The following is a 20,925-nucleotide window of genomic DNA, read 5'->3' as shown; positions in this document are numbered from 1 at the left end:
AAGCTATGAACATTAGCTGTGCGTTTGAAAATAAAGTCTTGTTATCAGGAGTAGTTTACGTATGCTGATTCCTCAAACCTGTCATACTAGGTATAATCCCTTCTTCATGTAGTTAAATTCTCCACAGTAATTTGCAAGGGGTGGTAAAATGGGAATATTTCACAGGAAACTCCAAATCTGATGCTAGGAGATGGTGTATATGCTCCTCAAAGATCTAACCGTTTCCTTTCCTTGGCTCTTGCGTGGCATGCCCCCAGTATGGTCTTTATGTAAAAGAAAGTGCATAAACACTTCAGAAAGCTGTAAATTCTTGAAATTCTTTTTTCATCGTTCAGTGTTCAGGAGCGTAGGTAGCTATTCCAAAGACGAATCAATGAACCAGGACCCCAGAGCTGAGTGCTGTGCTGCTTGGAAGTTCAAATTGCTAAATGCACACTGGTAGTAACATTTATTTCCTATTTCTGCTAACTTTGTTCCTTCTTTTTCCCCTCATTTCTAGGAATACATTATTCGTGTGCAGAGAGGGATTTCCATGGAAAACAGTTGGCAGGTAACTTCCTCTTAATTTAAGATCCACCAAAACAGAAGGTCTTCCTAGGAAAAGACAGTATTTGAGTTCATCCTGTCTGGTCTACTTTAAGCTAGAGATTGTGCAATTTTAGAGTGAAAATCAGGAACACTGAATTCTTGAACGTGCTTGGTCGTGAACTTTGTGTTTTGTAATGATCAGCATGAAGACTTTCAGCGATCAGGGTTTCCAAATAAACAGTTTGTGTGGCCTGCTTTCTTATGTTTGCATGACCTAAATGGACTCACTTGTGGCCTCTCGGGCTGAGTGTTACTCCCTGTCTGTCCAACTACTTTTTTCAGGGTTGGTCCATGGGTAAGTGCTGTCTGGATGAGTCCTTTAGTTTCCAGTCAACTGACATGACCAAAGTCCTCATGTTTATCCTTCATGCTTATTGCTAGCATGCTTTTATTTTTTTAAGTCTTGAGCAAGAGAAATAATCATGGTTTTGTTTTTCTTCCACATGGTTTGGTTCAGTTTTTTTAATATAAATTGAGATTTTTTGGAATAAACTTTTTGGCTCCTTATTTAACAGTTGCAAGCTTCTGTACTTTTGGCCAAAGAGGAACATTTTGGCTAGTTCCTTCCTTTTAGAAAAACAATATAGCTGCTGGAGTAACAGGGGACCTTGTTTTCTGCCATGGTGAATGTTGGAGGCCACACAGGGAAACAACCTGTGCAGTACCTTCTCATTATGTATCTGTGCAAGGATGACAGCCAGTCTTTTTGTTTTTAAATTTAAATTGTGGGGACTGAAATCTGCCTCTCTGCTAGTCCTGGAGCAGTCTTGGCCAGACCCTGCTGTACCAAAAAAAAAAAAATCCTTAATAATGGCACTGTCATCTGAAAAGCTTCTCTGAGGGCTTCAGGGAAGAGTTGAACTTATTCCTAAATTTTAAGTCTATGATCTTGAAGTGATGTTGTCCTTAACATGCAAGAATTGCAAGGTGTCTGCAAACAACTACAGCAAAGCTGTTGTAATATCAAACTACAGCTAGAAAGCTATTTTTTGTACAAGTTCAGACATTACCGTGAACAACTTGTCTTCTCTTTTGCTTGCTGACAGAGCAGTATAAACTTATTAGTTGTGGATTTCTACAGAGAAGCTTAGAAGAGCTAAGGTTTTAAGTAGGGATTGTTTCCCCCTTGCAGAGTTTTGTAATAAGTAAATTGAATGATAAAAATATGAGTGTTTCCTCAATGTTTTCTTTATATTTTTCAGATTGTGAGAAGATACAGTGATTTTGACTTGCTTAATAATAGTTTGCAGGTAAATTCCCGCCCCCACCCCTTCCCCCTGATATGTGAGTTTTGTTTTATTTGATATTCTGTATTTTTTAAATAAGTACTTTTTTGTACATGACAATGAACTGAACAAGAAAATCATAATCCTTATATGGATTCAAAGGAAAAGACCTCAGTTACAAAGACTACTTTTTAAACAAACAGCAATGCTGGTCTAGGTTTTACCATGGGAAATGGTGATTGTAGCCTCAGTATGACAAGTTGAATCCAAAGACAGGAGATTCGCTGGTATTGAATCCTTCCCTGCAGCAGCGTAACTTGTTTTGGAGTTGTGTGGTGTTACCCCTTTTTTCTTTCACTGGAAGAAAATGGAGGCACATACTGACCTTTTTAATTAAGCACTGCAGTACTATGTCTCTTATTATTTGTCTTTCTTTAAAAGCACTTCCAGATGCCGCTTATCATGTGATGGTTTCTGTATCACAGCAAAATGTTCCTCAGTTAAACAGTGAACCTACTGTGTGTTTTCTTTTCTTTTTTTGGACAGTCGCTTCTTTTAGTTTGCATGGGAAAGGACAGGGTGCACAGTGACTGGCATTTACAGCAGGGAAGCCTGGAGCATAAGAAACACTCAGTCTAGTATCAGGCAGATAACATATGGTGGGAATGCTGCTGATCTTTTAAGAATAGATTTTTATGATTCACTTTTCCCCTCCCATTCCCTGTCATGTGTAGTGTGAATGCAGGACCTTAAGGCTGCTTTTGATTTTAATTTCCTTGCTGGAAAGATAACTGACCACTTGGTGAAGTGTAGTAGACAGGAATGTGCAAGAGTGAGCTTGTGATGTCTACCATGTCAAACACAGGTTTTGGCGTGACGGTATAAGCAACAGCAAATAGACTGAGGGCCAGATGCAGTGTGGTGCAGCTCATTTGAGTTTGTTGGAGGATCTGTGATGTAGTAGTGCATGAGAGTCGTACTCATGGGCAGTGCTCGTATCACTATCCTTGGGACAAGCTTATTTTAAGTAATAGAAGCTGCTATACAACTTGTGTAACTGCCAGCCTTTGGGAACACACTTTTTCACTTTCCATTGGCTGGGAGTAAAGACGCATCCTTTTTCTTAGGAAGTCCTTCCTGGCCACTGTGGAAAGTTGAGAGATTCTGTGCTCTGCTGCTGACCTACCCCTTCCAGCCTAACTCCTTACTCGGGCTTTTGTGAGAGTCTTCAAAGAGACACATTCAAATTACTTTTTCCATCCACTGCTCCACTGAGTTCCATACAATAGCTCCAGCATTGCATACAAATGTGTAACTTCGTTGATTCTTTAAGAAGCACAGTCCCTAGTTGTTGCTGTTTGGAGTTTTGGAAGCAACTTGTATGGATGGTAAGGCCTTGGACAGACTTCAGACACTTTAGCAAGCTTAAACTCCTCCTGTAGGGATTAATTATATTTCAGAATGAAAATATGCGCAAAATCTTGATGTGTTCCTGAAAGGCAGGACTATGGCTTCTCTTGGGTGCACAGCTGTAGGCAATCCACATTCCTTACTGCCTCTTGCTTCTGGCTGTTGTGCCTGGACATTTTGAATAGCTTGGCTTTTCATGTGTTATCTTTTCTGCTTTGTTACCTGATGCCACCTAAAAATAATAGTGAGCACTAGATTTTTCAGAGCTAATTAGCCTGGTGAGGCTGAGCTGGGCTGATCCCTCTCAGATTGATGAGACACATGGCAGTGCCCCTGAACCGCACCAGAAAATCCCAAACAAAACCATCCCTGTTATACTTTCCATCTCTTCCCCAACTCTGCATATCTTTAGCTTCTTTAATGAGAAGTGCGGAAATCATATGTCCATTTAATCTCCATTTTGTTGTGTGAGCTCCATATATAATATTTGGCTAGAGGGTCAGATGACTGAATTGCAGTATCTGGTTGCAGTAATACAGTGTATAAGCAAGGCTTCGGAGAATCCTGTGGTTTAAAGATAAGAAGGTTACGGCATTAGGTCGTCGTCTGGCAAAATTCTCACTGGCCTCAGTGCTGAATTAGGGCCAGTGGAAAGTATTCCCTTGGGCTCTAAAGCATGCACGTAAGTGGGTGCAGGGCCAGGGCCTCAGTGAGATGTTTCCCTGGTAAACATGTTCCTAATGCAGTGTGTGTTTTGGCAGACTGTATTGTAGAAATCTGAGGTAAATGCGTTAGTTTTGGCTTCAAATTAAAAAAAAAAATGTTTTGCTACATCAAGAAGCTAAACCTTCCCCAGGTGCATGCAGAGAGAGTTTTCTGAAAATGATCAAAAGGTCTAAAATCGAGAGCCTCTTCTCTGTGTAGCTGGTGGCTGGCTCTGGGGGAAAGAGGAAAAATACTGACTGTGATCTGATATGCTTTCCTATTGACTCGATTATTTCAGAATTGGATGCTTTTCCAGTTTAGAAACATGCCTACAACACTTTGATCTCAGCTGCATCTTAATTCAGGTTCTTGCCCAGACAACAGCTTGCACGCATGTCTGAGCTGAAATTCCACTGGTTCAGCTTAGTCTGTAAGTGCGGTGTTTTCTCCCCCCCAGAGTGCGTAGTGGTCAGGAAGATTTGCATTTGTTCCTGTAACTCAGACATGGCTTGCTTTTTTCATACCAGTGTTTTGTCAGCCTGTGATTCATACTCGGAGCCTGGGAGGAGGGACGTGAGGAGGAAGAGGAAGGAAAGGTGGGAGGTATCGTCACAAAGTGACAGTTTCTTTTTTTGAACAGTTCCTTTTTTTGGTCTCCCACTGGTGAAAGTGAGAAGTGAGGAAGGTGGAACCCCCAAAAGTCCCTGCCCTCCAAATGGCCAAACAGGTCTCTTTAGAAATAAAGCTGTTGTTTGCACAGACTTTCCTTTTCTGCAGCACACCTCTAAGTATCTCTCCTTCCAGGGGCTCAGGACACGTGAGGCAGCTACTCTTCTCTGCTGAGCTGGGATATGTTGAAAAAAGTAAAAATATATTTTGTGGTAATACACCTGACCCAATATACGCACATGCCGCACCCTATGTGCAGCCTACTCTGTTTTGTTTTGTTTTCCCAGCCGTGGTCTGTGGCGTGTGTTTGTTTCATAACCCTTTGCATTTCTGCCACGTCTTTCATCCAATTTCTGTGTATTTCTCAAACATTAACTAAAGCCTTGCAACACCTAGAGACTGCGTTGTCCCACTTTCAAATGGGGCCACTTCAGCTGTGCTAGATTATGCTTGTATAATATTACATGATAATAGATTTAGCTTAAGAACTGAAGGTTATCTAGTGTAATTGAAACTGCATTTAAAAACCCTTAACGTCAGCTTCTTTAAAATTGCCAATAAGGGCAGTGGGTGCAAAAGAAACTATTAACAATCCATGCAAACTTATATAGGAATGAAGAAAGTTCATAAGGAGCAGATGTAGGCATTGGTTTGTGCTGTGATGAAACCATGACATGAACATTTTATGGTGGGTAAACACTGTAAGAGTTTAACGGTCTAATATCTTCAGATTGCTTTGGGATTGAGAAAACACAGTGCAATATTCTTATTTTGCTAGTGTGGGACATGCAGTTAAATACCCTTGTAGTTTCAGTACAGTTATAATTCCAAATTTTTACATGCAGAGATGAGACTACATCTCAGACTGTTTAGTCCTATACAAACTTAGAATTTAACACAAATAAAATGCCAACATAAGTCCTTATAAATGCATATAATTTTGAAAAATCATCTGGCTGTTAGAACAGCACAGAACCGTGTTCTGTGGCATAAGCATTTATTCCTATTAAACATTTCAAGAAGATGTGTTATGATACTATTTTTGTTTTCTCTCTCAGATATCAGCTCTAAGTCTACCTCTGCCTCCCAAAAAGTTGATTGGAAATATGGAGCGTGAATTCATAGCTGAAAGACAGAAAGGACTCCAGAGCTATCTTGATGTAATCACTACCAATCACATACTGTCTAACTGTGAACTGGTAAAGAAATTCCTGGACCCAAACAACTATTCTGTAAACTATACTGGTAAGTGAAATATTTTTAAATGGCATTTACGAAAGACCACTGTTTTCCTAGCAGCCGGTAACAGAACACAGATGAAATTTGTCACAGACTGCAGAAAAAGACTAATCTCATTTTGCACATGTCTCATTACTTTTTGTGGCTGATTTGTGGTAAAAGGGAGAGTTGGTGCTTGAAAGGACTGGCTGTTTACTGGAGTGTGGGGGAAGATGAAAAAGTCTCACTGTACTGCATATTGTTAGACAGCAAATGAGGACTCCTTTTTTCATGGTTCAGAGATGATAAAGTCAGATTCATTGCGATCATGTATTCTGACATTGTGTATTATGCAGGCTGTAGGGTTTCCCTAAAATAATTCTTGGGTGAACCAAAGTATAGCTGTTGAAGAAACATCCTGAAATGTTAGATTAAAAATTTTCAGTCAGGAAGAATCCATCACAGCCACTGGTAAGTTGTTCTAGTGGTTAATTACCCTCATGATTAACAATTTCTACTCTGAATTTGTCTAGCTTCAGCTTTCAGCCATTGTTTTCTGATCTGGCAAACAAATTCTCTGTTATCAGACTTCTGCTCTTCACATAGTTGCTAACTGATTTGTTTGTAAAGTATTGGGTAGATGTATTGGCCATGTCTCAGCTCCTGTTGGATGCATGTGAAATCCTTTGATTGTGTATCTTGAGTAAAGGTGGTAGGAGCAAAATTTAAACTGGTGGGTAGAAAAATGTAAAGAATAAGCCTGTCTTTAATACTGCTGATCATAGGATCGTAGGACGGTAGGGCTGAAAGGGATCACAGTAGTCATTTAGTCCAGCCTCCTGCTCAAGGCAGGATTATCCCTGACTAAACCATCCCTGCCAAGGGTCTGTCTAACCTGCTTTTGAAAATTTCTAAGGGTGGAAATTCCACAGCCTCTCTAGGCAGCCTGTTCCAATGCCAGCTCAGCCTCATAGTCAGAAATGTCTTCTTCCTAATCTCCAACCTAAATTTCCCCTGCTGCATCCTGAGGCCATTGCTCCTGTTTCCTGCTTCCTATGGCCACAAAGAAAAGCCCATCTTCACCCTCTTTATCACCCTGCAAGTACATGAAGACTGTGATCTAATCCCCCCTCTGTCTTTTGTTCTCTAGGCTTAATAACCCTAGTTCTTTCAGCCTTTCTTTGTAAGTCTCGTCTACATCCTTCTTGAAGTACGAGGCCCAAAACTGGACACAGCACTGCAGGTGAGGCCTCACTGGTGCCGAATGAAGTGGAAGAATCATTACCCTTGATTTGCAAGTGAAGGTATCATCTGCACTTGATCCCAGCATCCAAATCATTAATGATGTAGATGTTGAGCAATACCAGACCTAATAAATAACTAATCATGCTGACATCATTCTGGGAGCTTGCTCAGCTTCCTGATTATGGACCAACCCTTCTCATTTTCCCTATTATTTCTTGACTTTTGTGTTCCTTCCATCCTTCCCTGTCTACCAAGCAAGGAGAAGAGGAGGGAAAATGTAATGTCATGGAAACTGCCCAAACTTGAAAAATTTTGACTTTTTAAACTGTCCAAATGAAATCAAATGGTGGTGAAACTTCTGTAGTGGGAGACCAGAAACTCTTCTGATCTGAATGACTGAAAACAGTTTGTGCAACCCAAAATACAGAAACACTAAAATACAATAAAAGCAGCTCACAAATGGGTCCATAGAGCTCTTGCTGGTTGTTTACAGAGTGCTCTTAATCTTGATAATTCTAGGTCCTCTCTTTGTCTCTGACTTGCAGTAAAAACAGCTGAACGTATATTAAATACTGCCTTACCAGTGATTTTTTTTTTCTTTCCTCTGTCACCCCTTACTTATTTGTAGTTAGCTTCATTGCAGTGAGGTGGGTGTGAAGGGTGCTGAAGGAGGTCCTCAGGATTGTAGTGAGAAGCGGGTGGTGGTCAGCAGGCACTCTCTCTGGTAAGCAGCAGTTCACGGTGTGAGAACCCAAACGTATAAGACTTCCAGTACCCATGTAAAAGGGGAGCCTCCTGCACCCCTGAAAATGAACTTTTGAACTCTTCAGTCTAGTAACTTTAACCCATGAATAAATTGAATATCCATACCTCCCTCAGAAGATATAGAGTTGCCTCCCCTATGAACTGCAAAGTGCAAACCGTATTTTCAGAAAAGCCCAACATGGCAAAGCAGAAGTTTATTGCATGTGTTCCATCTGTGTCCTTGCTCTCCTGTTGTGAAGTACCCTAGAATCTGCTGCATCTCAGCTGCAAAGAACTGTCCTTAAACACTCTGCTCACCAGTTATGGTAAGTTGTGGAAGAGACCTGAAACCATTAGTAATACGGACAGTGGAGATTTTGTAAATACTATCGCATCCATATTGGTTCCAAATTAGTTCATGAAGATTGCTGTTATGGCAAATGCCAACAGAATTTTATATGCTCAAGTCAGTGCTCAGAGTCGTGGCCAGACTGGTCGTGTTATGCCCAGGCTAGCTAACTTCATGCTACAACAGGTGCCAAAGTGGAGGGGGGGTGCTGAGACCCTGGCTGCTAACGCAGCCTGAGCAATAAGGGTAGTGGTGGCCTGGTGGGAGCCTGGGGGGGTGGTATTTAAACCCCTTGTGGGCTGCATGTAGCCCACAGGCTGCTAGTTGGACAGCCCTGGTTCATGCTATTGGACTAATGAACAAATGGCTTGCACTGTTTCTCCCTTTCCCCAACACGCTTCCACACACTGTTCTAGCCATGCTAGGAGAGTGGGTCAGATCAAATACAGGACATTCTTATGTGCTTATGCTGTTGGTTTCTGTCAAGCTCAGTGATACTGGAGAAGTTTCATTGCTGGCACACTTTCCTCCAGCCCACCAGTTGCACTGCAATTGCCTTGTGAGCTCTTGGCAGAACTGTGTTTCCAGCTGTGGGAGAATGCTGTCTGCCTCCAGCCGTCTGGAAGGATCTCATTCTTTCAGAGTTACTTGCTGGATACTGATAGTGGAATGTCTAGGAAAAGTGAGTGCCTTTGACCTAGTCGGACTTTACTGTAGTGGAACTAACAGTGAATAGTTTGCATATAACAATGAGTGAATAAACAGAAATTAGGGAGACCTTAAATAGTGCCTTAGGAACAAACAGCAGAGCTCTTTCTTGACATGGTGTGATGCAGCCCAGCTGTGGGGAATCCTCGCTGTGAGCTTTTGATTTGGTTTTGAACTTTGCTAGTTCTAAACCTGTGTGTTTGGACTGGGGATGCAGCTCAGGTTCGCTTCTAGCACAGACCTAATGCAAAGTTAATGAGCCAAGTTTTTCTAAGCCAGACGGCTTGCACTGTTTTCCTTGGGGACCTGGACTGTTTCATAGCAAGGGGCTCGAATGCTTTTTAATCATCTTTGGTGACTTGATATGTATATTTACCAAGTGCTGCCTTGTCATGAATGAAGTGAAGCCTGAATCCCTGCAGGCTCGCTTCTGGCCGTGAGCATTCAGTAATGTGTGTGCAGTTAACAGACTTTCAAATATTTCTTTACAGAAATTGCCTTACAGCATGTTTCAATGTTCTTCCGGTCAGAGCCAAAGTGGGAGGTGGTAGAACCACTGAAAGATATAGGTAAGAAATCAGTAGCTTGTGCCTGTAGCAAAGGGGGAATATATTGTTGCCATTCCTTGGGGAGAGAATGTTTGTCAGCTCTCTCTCCTTACATATTTCATAGGTATCCTTCCATTTAACTGGAAAATCATGAAGGCAGCGGGTTTTTTCTAACTTGCCACAATGTTGCTAGTATTTATACAGGTGAACCTGATGGAGAATGTCATGTTTCCATAATGATACCAAGCAGAGAGGGTTTAAGTAATTGATGTAACTTTCTATTTTGTCTTGATTTTTGTGCATTGGTGGCTACTTTACTGAGAGACATACCCAGGCAGATCAGAAGACATTTTTTTTCTTTAAAAAAATAATACGTAGAAAATTAACTTGTAACCACTTCTGTGATTCAGTGGCTGGTCTAATGAAACTGTGCTGACTCTATTTCTAGGCTGGAGAATACGTAAGAAATATTTCTTAATGAAGATTAAGAATCAACCAAAGGAGCGACTAATGTTAAGCTGGGTATGCGTGCAGATTGTATCCTTCTTTCAGGTTCTTAAGACAGCTAAAAAAGGATAAGCCAAAGAAATCTGTTGCTTGTCCCCCAACCAAGCCATAAACTGTGTTAAGTTCATCTTTAGTACTTTTAGGGATGCCTGGCTGTGTATCATTGTGTCAGGTTCTAGATGTGAAAAGCAGAAGCAGGTAGACTTGGGAGTCTGGCCTTTTGAAGGATTCAGTTGTTGCTGTGCAAACTAAGTTAGTTAGCTGTGCTAAATTACTTAAAGATTTGTTTCTTTTCAGGATGCATGCAGAGTTACCTCATGTTAGCATTGCCCTTAACTACTCTCTAGGGGTAACTTTTGCAGAAGCAGCATTTCAGTGACTTTATTAATCAATCCTTTATTAGTCATCTTTTTTCTTTGTGGAATAGAGCTGATGCCTCTCTGATTTTGCCTTTGTATTTACTTCTAGGCTGACCTAGGCCCTGATAAATTCTTGTCTGACAAAGAGTTGCAATGTGCTGTGAAACTTCTTTCTGCTTGCTCTGTGAGTATTACCTTGGTGACTTCTACAGTGTGCCAATCAAAATGATCCCTGACAAGGGTTAATCCTGCAACTGCATGCAGTCTAACAGAAAAGTATGTTGCACTGTAGTTGTTCAGACCCTAATTAAGCCTCCCACACTTTTGTAAGACAATGTTATCTTTCCTAGAAAGTAATGCCAGGAATTTCAAAGCTATGGCAGATGATGGTGCTTTTCTCTTACAGTATTGTGGACAGATACTGGGAGTTAATGGCAGATCTAATTGTAAATCTCCAAGATTTTCATGCTGCCTAAATATAATTGTTTATGACTGCATCGGAGGTGTCTTAAGGCTGCAGTGCATATCTGTGTAATGTTTGCATTAGGACGTGCGAAAAACTTTCTTTAGAATCTGGAGATGCAGTGGGAGGCAGCATTGATAGCATCCTGTGTTACAGGGACTGCTGCAGGGTGGATCCAGCAAGCAGGTTCTTCTGAATACAAAGTTGTATTTTCTGCTTCAGTAGGAGTCACAGCTTTAGGACTCTGCTAAGCGTGTGACAACCAGCTGGGGAGGGATGTTCTGAAACTATGAAACATCTGTGTGCAGTCCTGGAACTTGCAAACAGACACGCTTAGTGGAGTTGTTAGCTAAGAAATGCACCCCTGCTGAGGCCTTGCTCTTGCTGTGTCAGTTTGAGGCTAATCTTATGGCCAAATTTTCAATCTTTTGAAATTGGGAGTGGAAAACCCACGTGAAACTTGAAACAAGTTGCTGCAGGAAATAAATAGCCCCCACTTGCACAGAATTACTGCAGAAACTTCTGAAGAGACTATGAAATCACCATTCAGTTTTTTAGAATTCTTCTGCCTCATATGCCCAACCAAGGATATCTTCATACCGTACAGTCCCTCAGTACTTGCAGTAAGGCTGCTCACTTGAAAAAGTGTTTACAGGACTGAGTCTATATTACCTTTTAAGCAGGAAGCTATGAATCTGATCAGAGATCAGCAAGACAGCCACACACAGCACATTTGGGCACTGATGGGGATGGAGGGGTTGCGGGAAGGGAAGAGATTGCAAAATCCTCTGTTCTCTTCAGGAGTGTTTTATGTGCATCTCTCATTTTGGATTACAAAACCTAATTCAGCCCTCACTGAACCGTGTAGTAAAAGTCTTGTTGATTTTGATGGAAGTCAGATAAAGCTCCTGCTATGGTAGTTTTACAGATAGCCTTAAGTCTGGATACTTGGTAAAGTGATGTCACTAACAAAAACTGGTTTGTCACTTTGAACAAGTAATTAAAAACCTGATATTACTTCAGGGTATCTGTACTCTGCAGCGTGAATTGAGTGAGAAAAGTGAATTTGCTGTAAATTAGGTAGCTAAATGTTAATAATGGCCTCTTGTCTTGACAGCACCCTTACATTTACAAGGTCACTTTTGCTACAGCCAATGAATCCTCTGCGCTGGTAATCAGACCATTCAATGAGAAAGGAACGCTAAAAGACCTTATTTATAAGGTAAGGTAGTTTTATACTTAAATCAGCTTAAATTTAGGAAAATATTCTGCTATGTTTGGTTACTTTGTAGTCGGTAGAATATATCTTATAACAGTAAAAATACCTTTTTTATCATATACAGTTGAATAAATCAAGATGATTCAGTTTCTTTCATAGTTAACATACTAAAGGTAGCATTTTTTTAATGTTCATTCAAACTATGTATTTCTTTTATAGGCAAAACCAAAAGAGCCATTCCTGAAAAAGTACTGTAATCCCAAAAAAATCCAAGGTCTTGAACTTCAGCAAATAAAAACATTTGGGAGACAAATACTAGAGGTATATGGCTTTTAATGTTAAACTATCCTTGCATTAAAAGGGAGGCTATCACCTTGAAAATGTCCTTGTGCATTTTATATCTAAGATTGTTGTAACTGCAAGAAGTTAGCATCTTTCCCCCTTTTTAGCTAGTTTGATTTTGTGCATGTGACAGCACTGTACGTGCTTTTAGTTCCACTATATGGCCCCCCTTCTGCAATAAAACACTCCCGTCAAGCCCTCAGTGATGTAATTGGAACTCTGCAGAAGTGCCAGGATCTGCCTGTATGAAACCACTTCCTGTGATGGGGACTTGCTCACTCGGTGTGGGTGCAGAAACATTTATTGATTGGGTGCGGGGGGAGAAGAGAGGAGACCCTTATTACCATTCTACTGCTTAAAATGGGTACAGAATCAGGAAGTTGATTTTTTTTTTCCAAACTGTTTTTTAAACCATTAAAATTGACAGTGTTTTCTTTAAATCGTACGCTTGCCACAGCTGACATCAGAAAATGTTTTGCAGACTTCAGAAAATACCTAACCTAAACACTTTGTTCAGTGAAAAAAGAAGTTATCTAGTTTAAATAAAAACACTTTCTGTGTCCTCTTATCCTTAGTACCCTCCATTTAGCCTACTATTTCTTGTTTGATGTCCAGAAATGGAGGTTTCTGGGAAACGGGGGTAGAGGACTGTGGGAAAAGAGTTCAAATTTGCTTCAGTTCTTTAGGGCCCTCTCCTGGGGCCATGGAAAAAGAGCACAAGTGAGCATCCTGCAGGACAGTTCTTGTGGATGAAGATGGGAGCTGAATGGGTGAAACTTAAAGCTCCAGATGCTGGAGAGCTTATACATCCAGTGCACTCTCTTTTAAATAAGTTTCATGACTTTCCAAGCTCTGCCCAAACAGACTCCCTTGCATTGACACCTTTTTTCCCCTTTCTCTCTTTGTTTAGGTATTAAAATTCTTGCATGAAAAAGGATTTCCGTATGGCCATCTTCACTCTGCCAATGTGATGTTGGATGGTGATGCATGCAAATTACTAGATCTAGAGAATGCCTTGCTAGGACTTCCATCATTTTATCGATCATATTTTTCACAGTTTCGGAAAATTAATGTAAGTTATTTAAAAAATAAAGGCTTGAGTTGATATTTTGTGTGTGAAAATTTGTCACAGATGTGATAGTAAGACAGGCTGTGCTAGACAAAAAACAAACAAACCAAAAACAACTTAGTCTATCAACCCTAACAATATTGTTTTAATAATAGCGCTGTTCTGGAAAGTGCATCTTCAGTAGGAGTGTGCTAGATTTAAACTCGATCTCTGGAATGAAATGGGGATTTGTTTCTTCCTCAGAGATAAGTAGGCTGGAGGCATTATATAGAATTCTAGCTTTCCCCAGTTCATACTCGTCTCTTTACCACGGGCAGTTTGCTGTGTTTCTACAAAAGATACTACATTTAATGCCACCACCTCTGTTGGCAAATCTACCTTGTTGCACTGTAGGGTCTTAGCCTGTGTCTTGTCTTGCCTGCAAGTGTTGGCTATAATAAATCCCAGATGGGATCACACGGGACAGCAGGTGCTGACCTTGTTAAGCAGGTTTACTGCATTGTAAAGAAATGACGGAAAGTACCTGGTTAGTCCGAATCTATCATTGCCATCAACATTTACTGATGTCTTGGCTGATAAGTGAACCTACTTCTGTCTGTTTCAAAATGCAGTTCCCAACCTGACAACTGTCCCCTTTTAACGTTTAACTCTCTATGCTACACACCCAAATCTACTCAATATGCGCTGGTGTTTTGTACAAACAATGGTCTTCTGGGGGGACTTTTGTTTTTGTCTGCTTGTCCTCTGGCTGGAAATCAGTGTCAATTAGTGCTACTTCATTAAACCTTGTTATCTACTGTTAGATGTGCTAGGGAAATATTTCACTTCAGTATAAGGTTTTGAAGAATGCTCCTTGAATATTTTGTACAAATAAAGATTGTGCTGGCAAGACTACATTTGGTCAATAATTAATCTGTAATGTTAATGGCATGAAAAGTGTCAGGTGGATACTTCTTTATGGGAGTTATTCTAGTTGTATTACAGTAGTGTGTGCATTCAGCCTGAGTGCACTTTGTACATGTGATCTGATAACTAGTACTTCCAAGTTGTAACACATAAATAGAAAAGACAAAGGCTGAGGAGAAGGGCGTAGTCGTCCCCATCCATCAGATGGGGGAGTGGAGGTACTAAGGGAAGTGACTAGGACAGGGTTACACAAAGAGTCTATGACAGTTGGGAATTGAACCCAAATTGCCAGAGCCCAAAGGTAGTGTCTTCAGCATAAGACCACACTCTTCCTCTCATGAGTTAGATAGATTTGAGAATATTGCTGTGCGTAGTGTGTTGGTCTTAATGAGCTGTTTCTTCTTCTGCAGACGCTAGAAAGCATTGATGTTCATTGCTTTGGTCACTTACTGTATGAAATGACTTATGGGAGGCCTCCAGATTCGATTCCGGTGGACAGCTTCCCTCCTGCCCCATCGCTGTCTGTTGGTCAGTACGCTGTTGTTGAATTCTTGTCCTTTGCTTACAAATGTTTCTTACCTGCCTTTCCTTTTAATCAAACCAAAAGGTCATATCATATTAGAATGCAGTAGAAACCTACCCAAAACGTCCTGTGCTTTTAGAATGTGAATTTGATGGCTAGGTAGTTAAACTATTTATTAAATTGAGCAACTGCAGTAAAAATGTATGCTATTTGCTTGTTTCTTTACTGAGAGGTTCCTTTATCACAAAGGATGGATTCTTTTCTCCCACCCCCCTTCCAAAAAAAAAAAAAAAAAAGAGTAAATCATATTTATCAGTCCTTACCTTAGTAACTGCACAGTCATTAGTCATCTGTTTAAAAATTACATCTGCAAAGGTCAAACTTTAATATTAAACACACTTGAAGTATGTGTACATGCCCTAGATTCATCACTGCAGTAGTTGATAATTCCTAAATTGAGCGGGGAAATGGTCTACTGGTGTGTTCAAGCAGTATAAAAATGTGCAGTCTTTTTCTCTTTGTTCTTCAAGTGTCTGTGTTGGAATCCATACTGTCATGTGACGCCATGAAGAATGGCATGCCAACAGTCTCCCGGCTCTTACAGATGCCGTAAGTCCTCATTGTCTTGTTTTTGTAATCCTTATAGCAGTGTTAACATGGGCAAAGCAATTTCTGTGCTCTCACTGTAGATAATGAACATTTCCTTGTCACTTTGGGGAAGGGGGAGAAGGGGGTAACATCCAAAATGAAGCCATTTGTGATCATGCTTTACTTGATCTACATCACTTGTAAAATACGATTGATGTTAATTTGTCTGTTTTACCCCTTGGTATATCCTAGTGTAAGTGCATTTACCTGCACGGATTTGAATATATTGCTTTGGTTATTTAAATGGATGTAGACACCACACTTCCAAGTGCATGTACCAGTTTTGGGAGGATGCTTTTCAGATGCCTAACCTAACGGATTTTTTGGTTGCTTGTCCCCTTTCCAGAAGTTTTGAAATTAGATTTTTTTTCTGGTAGCCTGAGATGTGATTTGCAAAATGGATTTTGTTGTTGTGCTCGACAGCAGTGTTCCAAATAAGGTGTGGGGGAAAATGTAACTTCAGTCCTTAAAATGACAGGCTAGTGTCAGGGTATATCATCTGCCCTCCTTGGGGACACGATGTGAAGTTCCCTATTCTCTGGATGGAACTAATAAAGTCATGTCTCTGTCCCCCCTCCTTTTTCTTTTCTCTGAGGCAGAGGGAGATATTAAGCAGTAAATAAATATAACAGGAAATTTGAGCATTTGGAGGTTATGCATTTAGAGAAGATGATTCATGTCCAGCCTGAACTGAAGCGTACTATTTTATGCTTCATTCCTTTCACATTCATTTTATGTGCATGTTCAAGGCATATGTGTGTGCCAATCCAATGTTTATTCTGTGTCAAAGTACGTTCCATAGAACAAATCCATTTAACTTTGCAAGGGCACATAATTAAACATGGGCGAGGGGAGAAGAAAGAGATCTGCAAACCATTTTTTAAAAGTCCTTTACTACCTTAATCTCACTTCTGTCTGAATTTTTCTACCTGCTGCTGTTCCTAGGTGTCTGGATTGGGGAATTTAGATCAGCTCTATCGCTATTGTAAACTTGGGACAGTTGGCAGTAGTTGCGTGGGTGTGGGTGCATGTGTGTAGGGTGGAAGCTCTAAACCATTTATTGGTTGTGGGAAGCTGAATTGTGACTCCTGGAGAGGTTTCTAGAAAGTCTTCCAAAACCGAGAGAGGATATAGAAAAGTGGTGGCAGCTCCACTTCAGACTTCATATCACCGCTGCTTTTAGTGTCCTTCAACCTTGTTCTGAAGGGAGAGGGTTAACCACGTGTACTGTTGCTCCTCTCGCTGAGGGGAGGGAGTGGATCTGAGAGCACCTGGTTTCCTTATTCTGTTGCTTCAGTTGGAGGGTTGGTTAGAGTCCAGCCACGTAGCAGTCTGGTTTTGCTCAGATACTTTCCAAGTGCATTATTATTTTGAATAATCTGTAATAATTGTGTAACGTGAGAACTGTTTCTCAGGAAGAAGGGCTGTTTTTTTGGGTGGCATGAGAAGCAAAAGCCCTTTGTTGCTTATTAAAGAACACAGAGCATTTTATGCCAATACCTACCAATCCCTACCTACCAAAATGACCCGTCTTTCCATTGTGTAGACCAGTGGTGGTCTTTTTTGGCAGGAGTGCCACTAATTAGCCCCATACCCTCTCTGTGTGCCACTCTGATCCCCTTCCCTTACCTGCTATGCTTCCCTTTCTGCTCCCTGCTCCCTACCCAGTTTGCTGGTTCATGTTCTGCTTTCTGTCTGATCTGCTGCTGTACTGCCCGTCCCCTCCCTGATCTGCCATGCGATTCGCCCAGAGGGTGCCTGCGCCACTTGGCGCACATGCCGCAAGTTGCCTGCCCCTGGTGTAGACTATTTCTTCAGGTGCTTTCCTGCAACTGTTCAGTCTTGCTGGCTTCACATCAAGAGTGATGACGTTTCCCTCTTGGGTGGGTTACTGCTGTTTGTAGAGCGCAAGCTTTCAGGACGAGAAGGCAACATATAGATATCAGCACAAATATAAGTAGTAGCAGGTGAGGGAGGGGTAATCCTTTTCCTGTCCCTACCACTCTTGAAAAGAGTGTACTGATCCTAACGTATTCTTTCAGATTATTCAGTGACGTTCTGCTAACAAATTCTGAAAAGCCACAGTTCAAGGTAAAATTGACTGACATCAGCATGTCCTGGATCATTGCTAAGAGCATGTTTAGCTGGCTAGCCTTGGGTGTTGACTCCAGCCAGCCAAAAGGGGCAGGGATTAGCGAATGTGAGGTGTGGGAGAGGGTGCTTGGCTACGTTGGGTCCTGAGAGGCAGCACTGCGCAAGAGAGCATGCTCGCAGGGGTCCTCCAGGGCAGTGTCCCACAGACCCGTCTCGTCAGGCGTCCTGGGAAGGAGATGGCAGTTGCTGCTCCTTTCCAGGGAGGGTGGAACAAGCAAAGCAGAGGCTTTTGGGGGGAAGGGCTATGGCTGCTGCTGAGGCTACACAGCACTGAGTTCAGCAGTTATTCCATGCTGACTTGGCCAAGGTGCTTGTAAACACCAGGCAAGAATTGTGTAGCCTCATTTTTCTTCATAAGCATTTCCACCTGGCTCAGTACATGCTGTCACACTTCAGAGCCTGACCCTGCCAAATGACTTGAGTGCTCTTGCTGGGTAAGTGTTCTTGCTAACAGTGACTGAAACCCACCTGTGAGAATTGATAGAACCACTCTGTCGCCTATCCACCACTCCACAGGCCAGTCAGCAGCTGTTAGACTGCACGCTCGAGTGCCTCACCCATTGTCCATAATGTTCTGTCCTCATTGTTGGACCCCCGCTATATTTGGAGGGCAGGTTGCTTGCAGTAATTCCATGTTTTCCACTAATATTAGAGCCTCGTCACAGATCAATACGTTCTTCAGATTAGAAGTGGGTATCTAATAGTGAAGCTCTAGATTTAAATTTTGGTTTGCATGTTCCCTACCGTGATCTTTTTATTTTTCTCATTTACCAGATTCCCACTAAGTTAAGAGAGGCATTGAAAATTGCCAAGGAATGCATAGAAAAGAGACTAACTGAAGAACAGAAATTGGTAATTTTTCCATGTGTTGTCTGGTTCTCACATCATTATTTTCTCCTCCGATTATTTCAACAACAACAAAAAGTTTTTAAAATGAAAAAAAAAGTTTGAAAACAAATGTTTACAACACTGGAAGAAACTTTAGAAATACAGCCCTCTTATTTTCTTTATGACTTGTTCTTATTGACAAGTGCTTGTTCTTGACAAATGCACTAGTTGCAATCAATAGTCTATAATATATTGGTTACATACATTATGTCTTAGTAGACATCAAGAGGCTGTTGAAATGCCTGGGTGAGTCTGAGTCATAAAGTCTGGATGCAAAGCCTTGGTCCTTTTAAAACCTGGGCTTTTTTCCACAGTCCATTTTAGGGAATGTCCCCCCTCTCCCCCCTTCAGACTTGGAACAAAAGCTTCCCCAGTTTCAGTAAAGCTGGTGTCTTTGTGCTTGTTTCAGGCCCCTCTAGCTGAAAAAATGTCAGTAGTGCAAGCCCTCTGAACACTTATTTTTGGGAGGCTAAACTTTCCAATCCTTAGGAAGAACAATAGTGTTGTTAAAATGTATTTAGTTGCAGGAGACTTGACTCTCTGATCCCACCCACTTCAGAATATATCCAGTAATCTTTTGATGTTACAGCTGTTGTATGTCTGAAGTGCTCATTGTCTTTAGCAGTGGCTCCAAAGACATAGTGGCTCCAGTCAAGCTCTGAGACATTATAAATCTAACTTTGTTGCAGGGACCAGGGCGGATGGTATCTCTAAACCATTAATGAAGACATTTTGAGTATTTAAAAAAACATTGAGAACTTTCTCTAAGCCTAAGGGAATGCTCTCCCTCTGAGATCAAAAGTAAAGATTTTGACTTTATATGGCTTGTCTTTGGTGTCTCCCCTTCTGAAGATTCACCAGCACCGAAGACTGACACGGGCTCAGTCTCACCATGGTTCTGAAGAAGAAAAAAAGAGGCGGAAGATCTTGGCACGAAAGGTTAGCGGGATCTTTCAGAACAAGTTTCTTGCATGCAGAAGTGTGCGCGCATTCTGGAGGAAGAGGGTGCTGTGCATGCGAAGGTCATGAGAGAAGTGTTGCAGGAATTTATGCACACGCATGCATGCCCATGCACACAGCCCCAGGACATGCTGGCTATTCTCCGAGCGCTTTAATTTGTGCAGTCAGGTGATGTGCTGCAAAACAACATTTAAGCGTTGATAATTAGTTGACTTTGCTATAACCTTGAGTGAGCCAAATAAACCTCTCTGAGAACTGGCTGTATGAATTCATAGAGTTCACAGAACAGCCTGCTTGCATGCACTTTGATTAAGGTGGGCATCATGAACTTGGCAGATGATATGGCCATAAAGTCACTCTAAGTGGGCTGCTGGGGATATACTCCCGAAATGGGATTCCTTGCCTGATGTCAAGTTGGTGTATGGCTTGTGATGTTAGGGAATCCTTTATGGAAGGGGTGGGAGTAAAACATAGGTGGTCCTTGAATAACAGTGGTGGAGAATGATTTCTTGTCTTTTCCTTTTTCTGCTTGATTCAAGAAGTCAAAACGCTCAACCTTTGAAAGCGGGGAAGAACATTCAGCAAAATACAGCAACTCAAATAATTCAGGTAACTGCAGAAAAAACCTGTTTTACCACCCTTACTTCAAAGTCTTGGTCTTCTTTCTGAACTAGATCATTTGCTGGTTAGGTCCAGAATCTCAGTGAATTGTATACCTTAGAGTAAGATTGGAGCATGAAAAAGCTGATCCTTGTCTTCGTTATTTGTAAAGATCAAATTATGTGCTAAAAAATGTAGTCGCTAGTTAGGTTTTCACTTAAGTAACTATCTCAGAGTGGTGTTTGACCCTCTGATGGAAGGATCTCTCTTTATAATAGCACCCATTCAACCCCTTTGAAACTTCATCCCCATGGCAGTTTGTATTCCTCAGTAAGAAGTTACACAGACAAATCGATGACCTGCTAAAAAGTTAACCGCGTTGCTGTCCAGTTCTGCAGAGGACTGTTTGTGGGGAAGTTTCACCTTACTGAACAATGTAGTTGTTCAGGCTGTGTTTCTTTTTTTTCCCCTTGCAAGGCAGTTAGTTAAGTGTCTGTATCAAATGCTTCCAGAACTCAGCCTGTCAGGAAACAGTCAGTTGTTAACATAACTTGTGATGCTGACGCAAATGAACTGAAAATGTCTCTTCTAGAAGCAGAGATGTGGTCAGAGCTGCAGCCAGGGAGCGCACGTGTCTCAAGGACTGCAGAACTTGGACCTAGAAATGCCTCAGCCTGACCACTTCTGAAAAGAACTGGTCCTTTCTGGGGAGTTCTGCCCAGAGTGATTCATTTGTGCGGGGCTTGTTCTGCTGTGGGGTTTTGCCCTACGAAGTGTTTCTGCTCAGAGAGGGTCTGATTCTGCTACCATTCATGCCTTGCTATCTGAGGCAACATTGGTTCAGCCGTCAGTAAAAGGAGGCTGTTTTCAAAGACCC

The 20,925-nt window shown here is 41.5% G+C and overlaps 1 protein-coding gene across 8 annotated transcripts in view; it reads left to right on the top strand.

Moving 5' to 3' along the window:
- The first annotated feature begins 499 nt into the window (after window positions 1-499).
- The window catches only part of PXK (PX domain containing serine/threonine kinase like), a 30,434-nt gene continuing 10,008 nt past the window's right edge, over window positions 500-20,925 (top strand). For 6 of the 8 annotated variants that reach the window (XR_003093059.1, XR_003093058.1, XM_014517995.2 and 3 more), the window contains exons 1-15: window positions 500-550; window positions 1,791-1,838; window positions 5,657-5,843; window positions 9,354-9,431; window positions 9,859-9,932; window positions 10,386-10,460; window positions 11,857-11,961; window positions 12,178-12,279; window positions 13,211-13,372; window positions 14,686-14,803; window positions 15,329-15,407; window positions 17,489-17,537; window positions 18,375-18,452; window positions 19,341-19,427; window positions 19,988-20,057. Coding sequence is in view for 6 of the 8 variants with exons in the window: in XM_014517995.2 (XP_014373481.1) it covers window positions 533-550; window positions 1,791-1,838; window positions 5,657-5,843; window positions 9,354-9,431; window positions 9,859-9,932; window positions 10,386-10,460; window positions 11,857-11,961; window positions 12,178-12,279; window positions 13,211-13,372; window positions 14,686-14,803; window positions 15,329-15,407; window positions 17,489-17,537; window positions 18,375-18,452; window positions 19,341-19,427; window positions 19,988-20,057 (1,330 nt within the window). In the remaining 2 variants the exon portion in view is untranslated. The remainder of the gene's footprint in view (window positions 551-1,790; window positions 1,839-5,656; window positions 5,844-9,353; window positions 9,432-9,858; window positions 9,933-10,385; window positions 10,461-11,856; window positions 11,962-12,177; window positions 12,280-13,210; window positions 13,373-14,685; window positions 14,804-15,328; window positions 15,408-17,488; window positions 17,538-18,374; window positions 18,453-19,340; window positions 19,428-19,987; window positions 20,058-20,925) is intronic. The other 2 variants (XM_014517996.2, XM_025198978.1) reach the window with 1 other exon arrangement.

Source organism: Alligator sinensis, unplaced genomic scaffold, assembly GCF_000455745.1.
Source record: "Alligator sinensis unplaced genomic scaffold, ASM45574v1 scaffold469_1, whole genome shotgun sequence".
Classification (NCBI taxonomy): domain Eukaryota; kingdom Metazoa; phylum Chordata; order Crocodylia; family Alligatoridae; genus Alligator; species Alligator sinensis.
The sequence above is the reverse complement of the archived record's forward strand: the minus strand, read 5'-3'. Positions and strand labels throughout refer to the sequence as shown.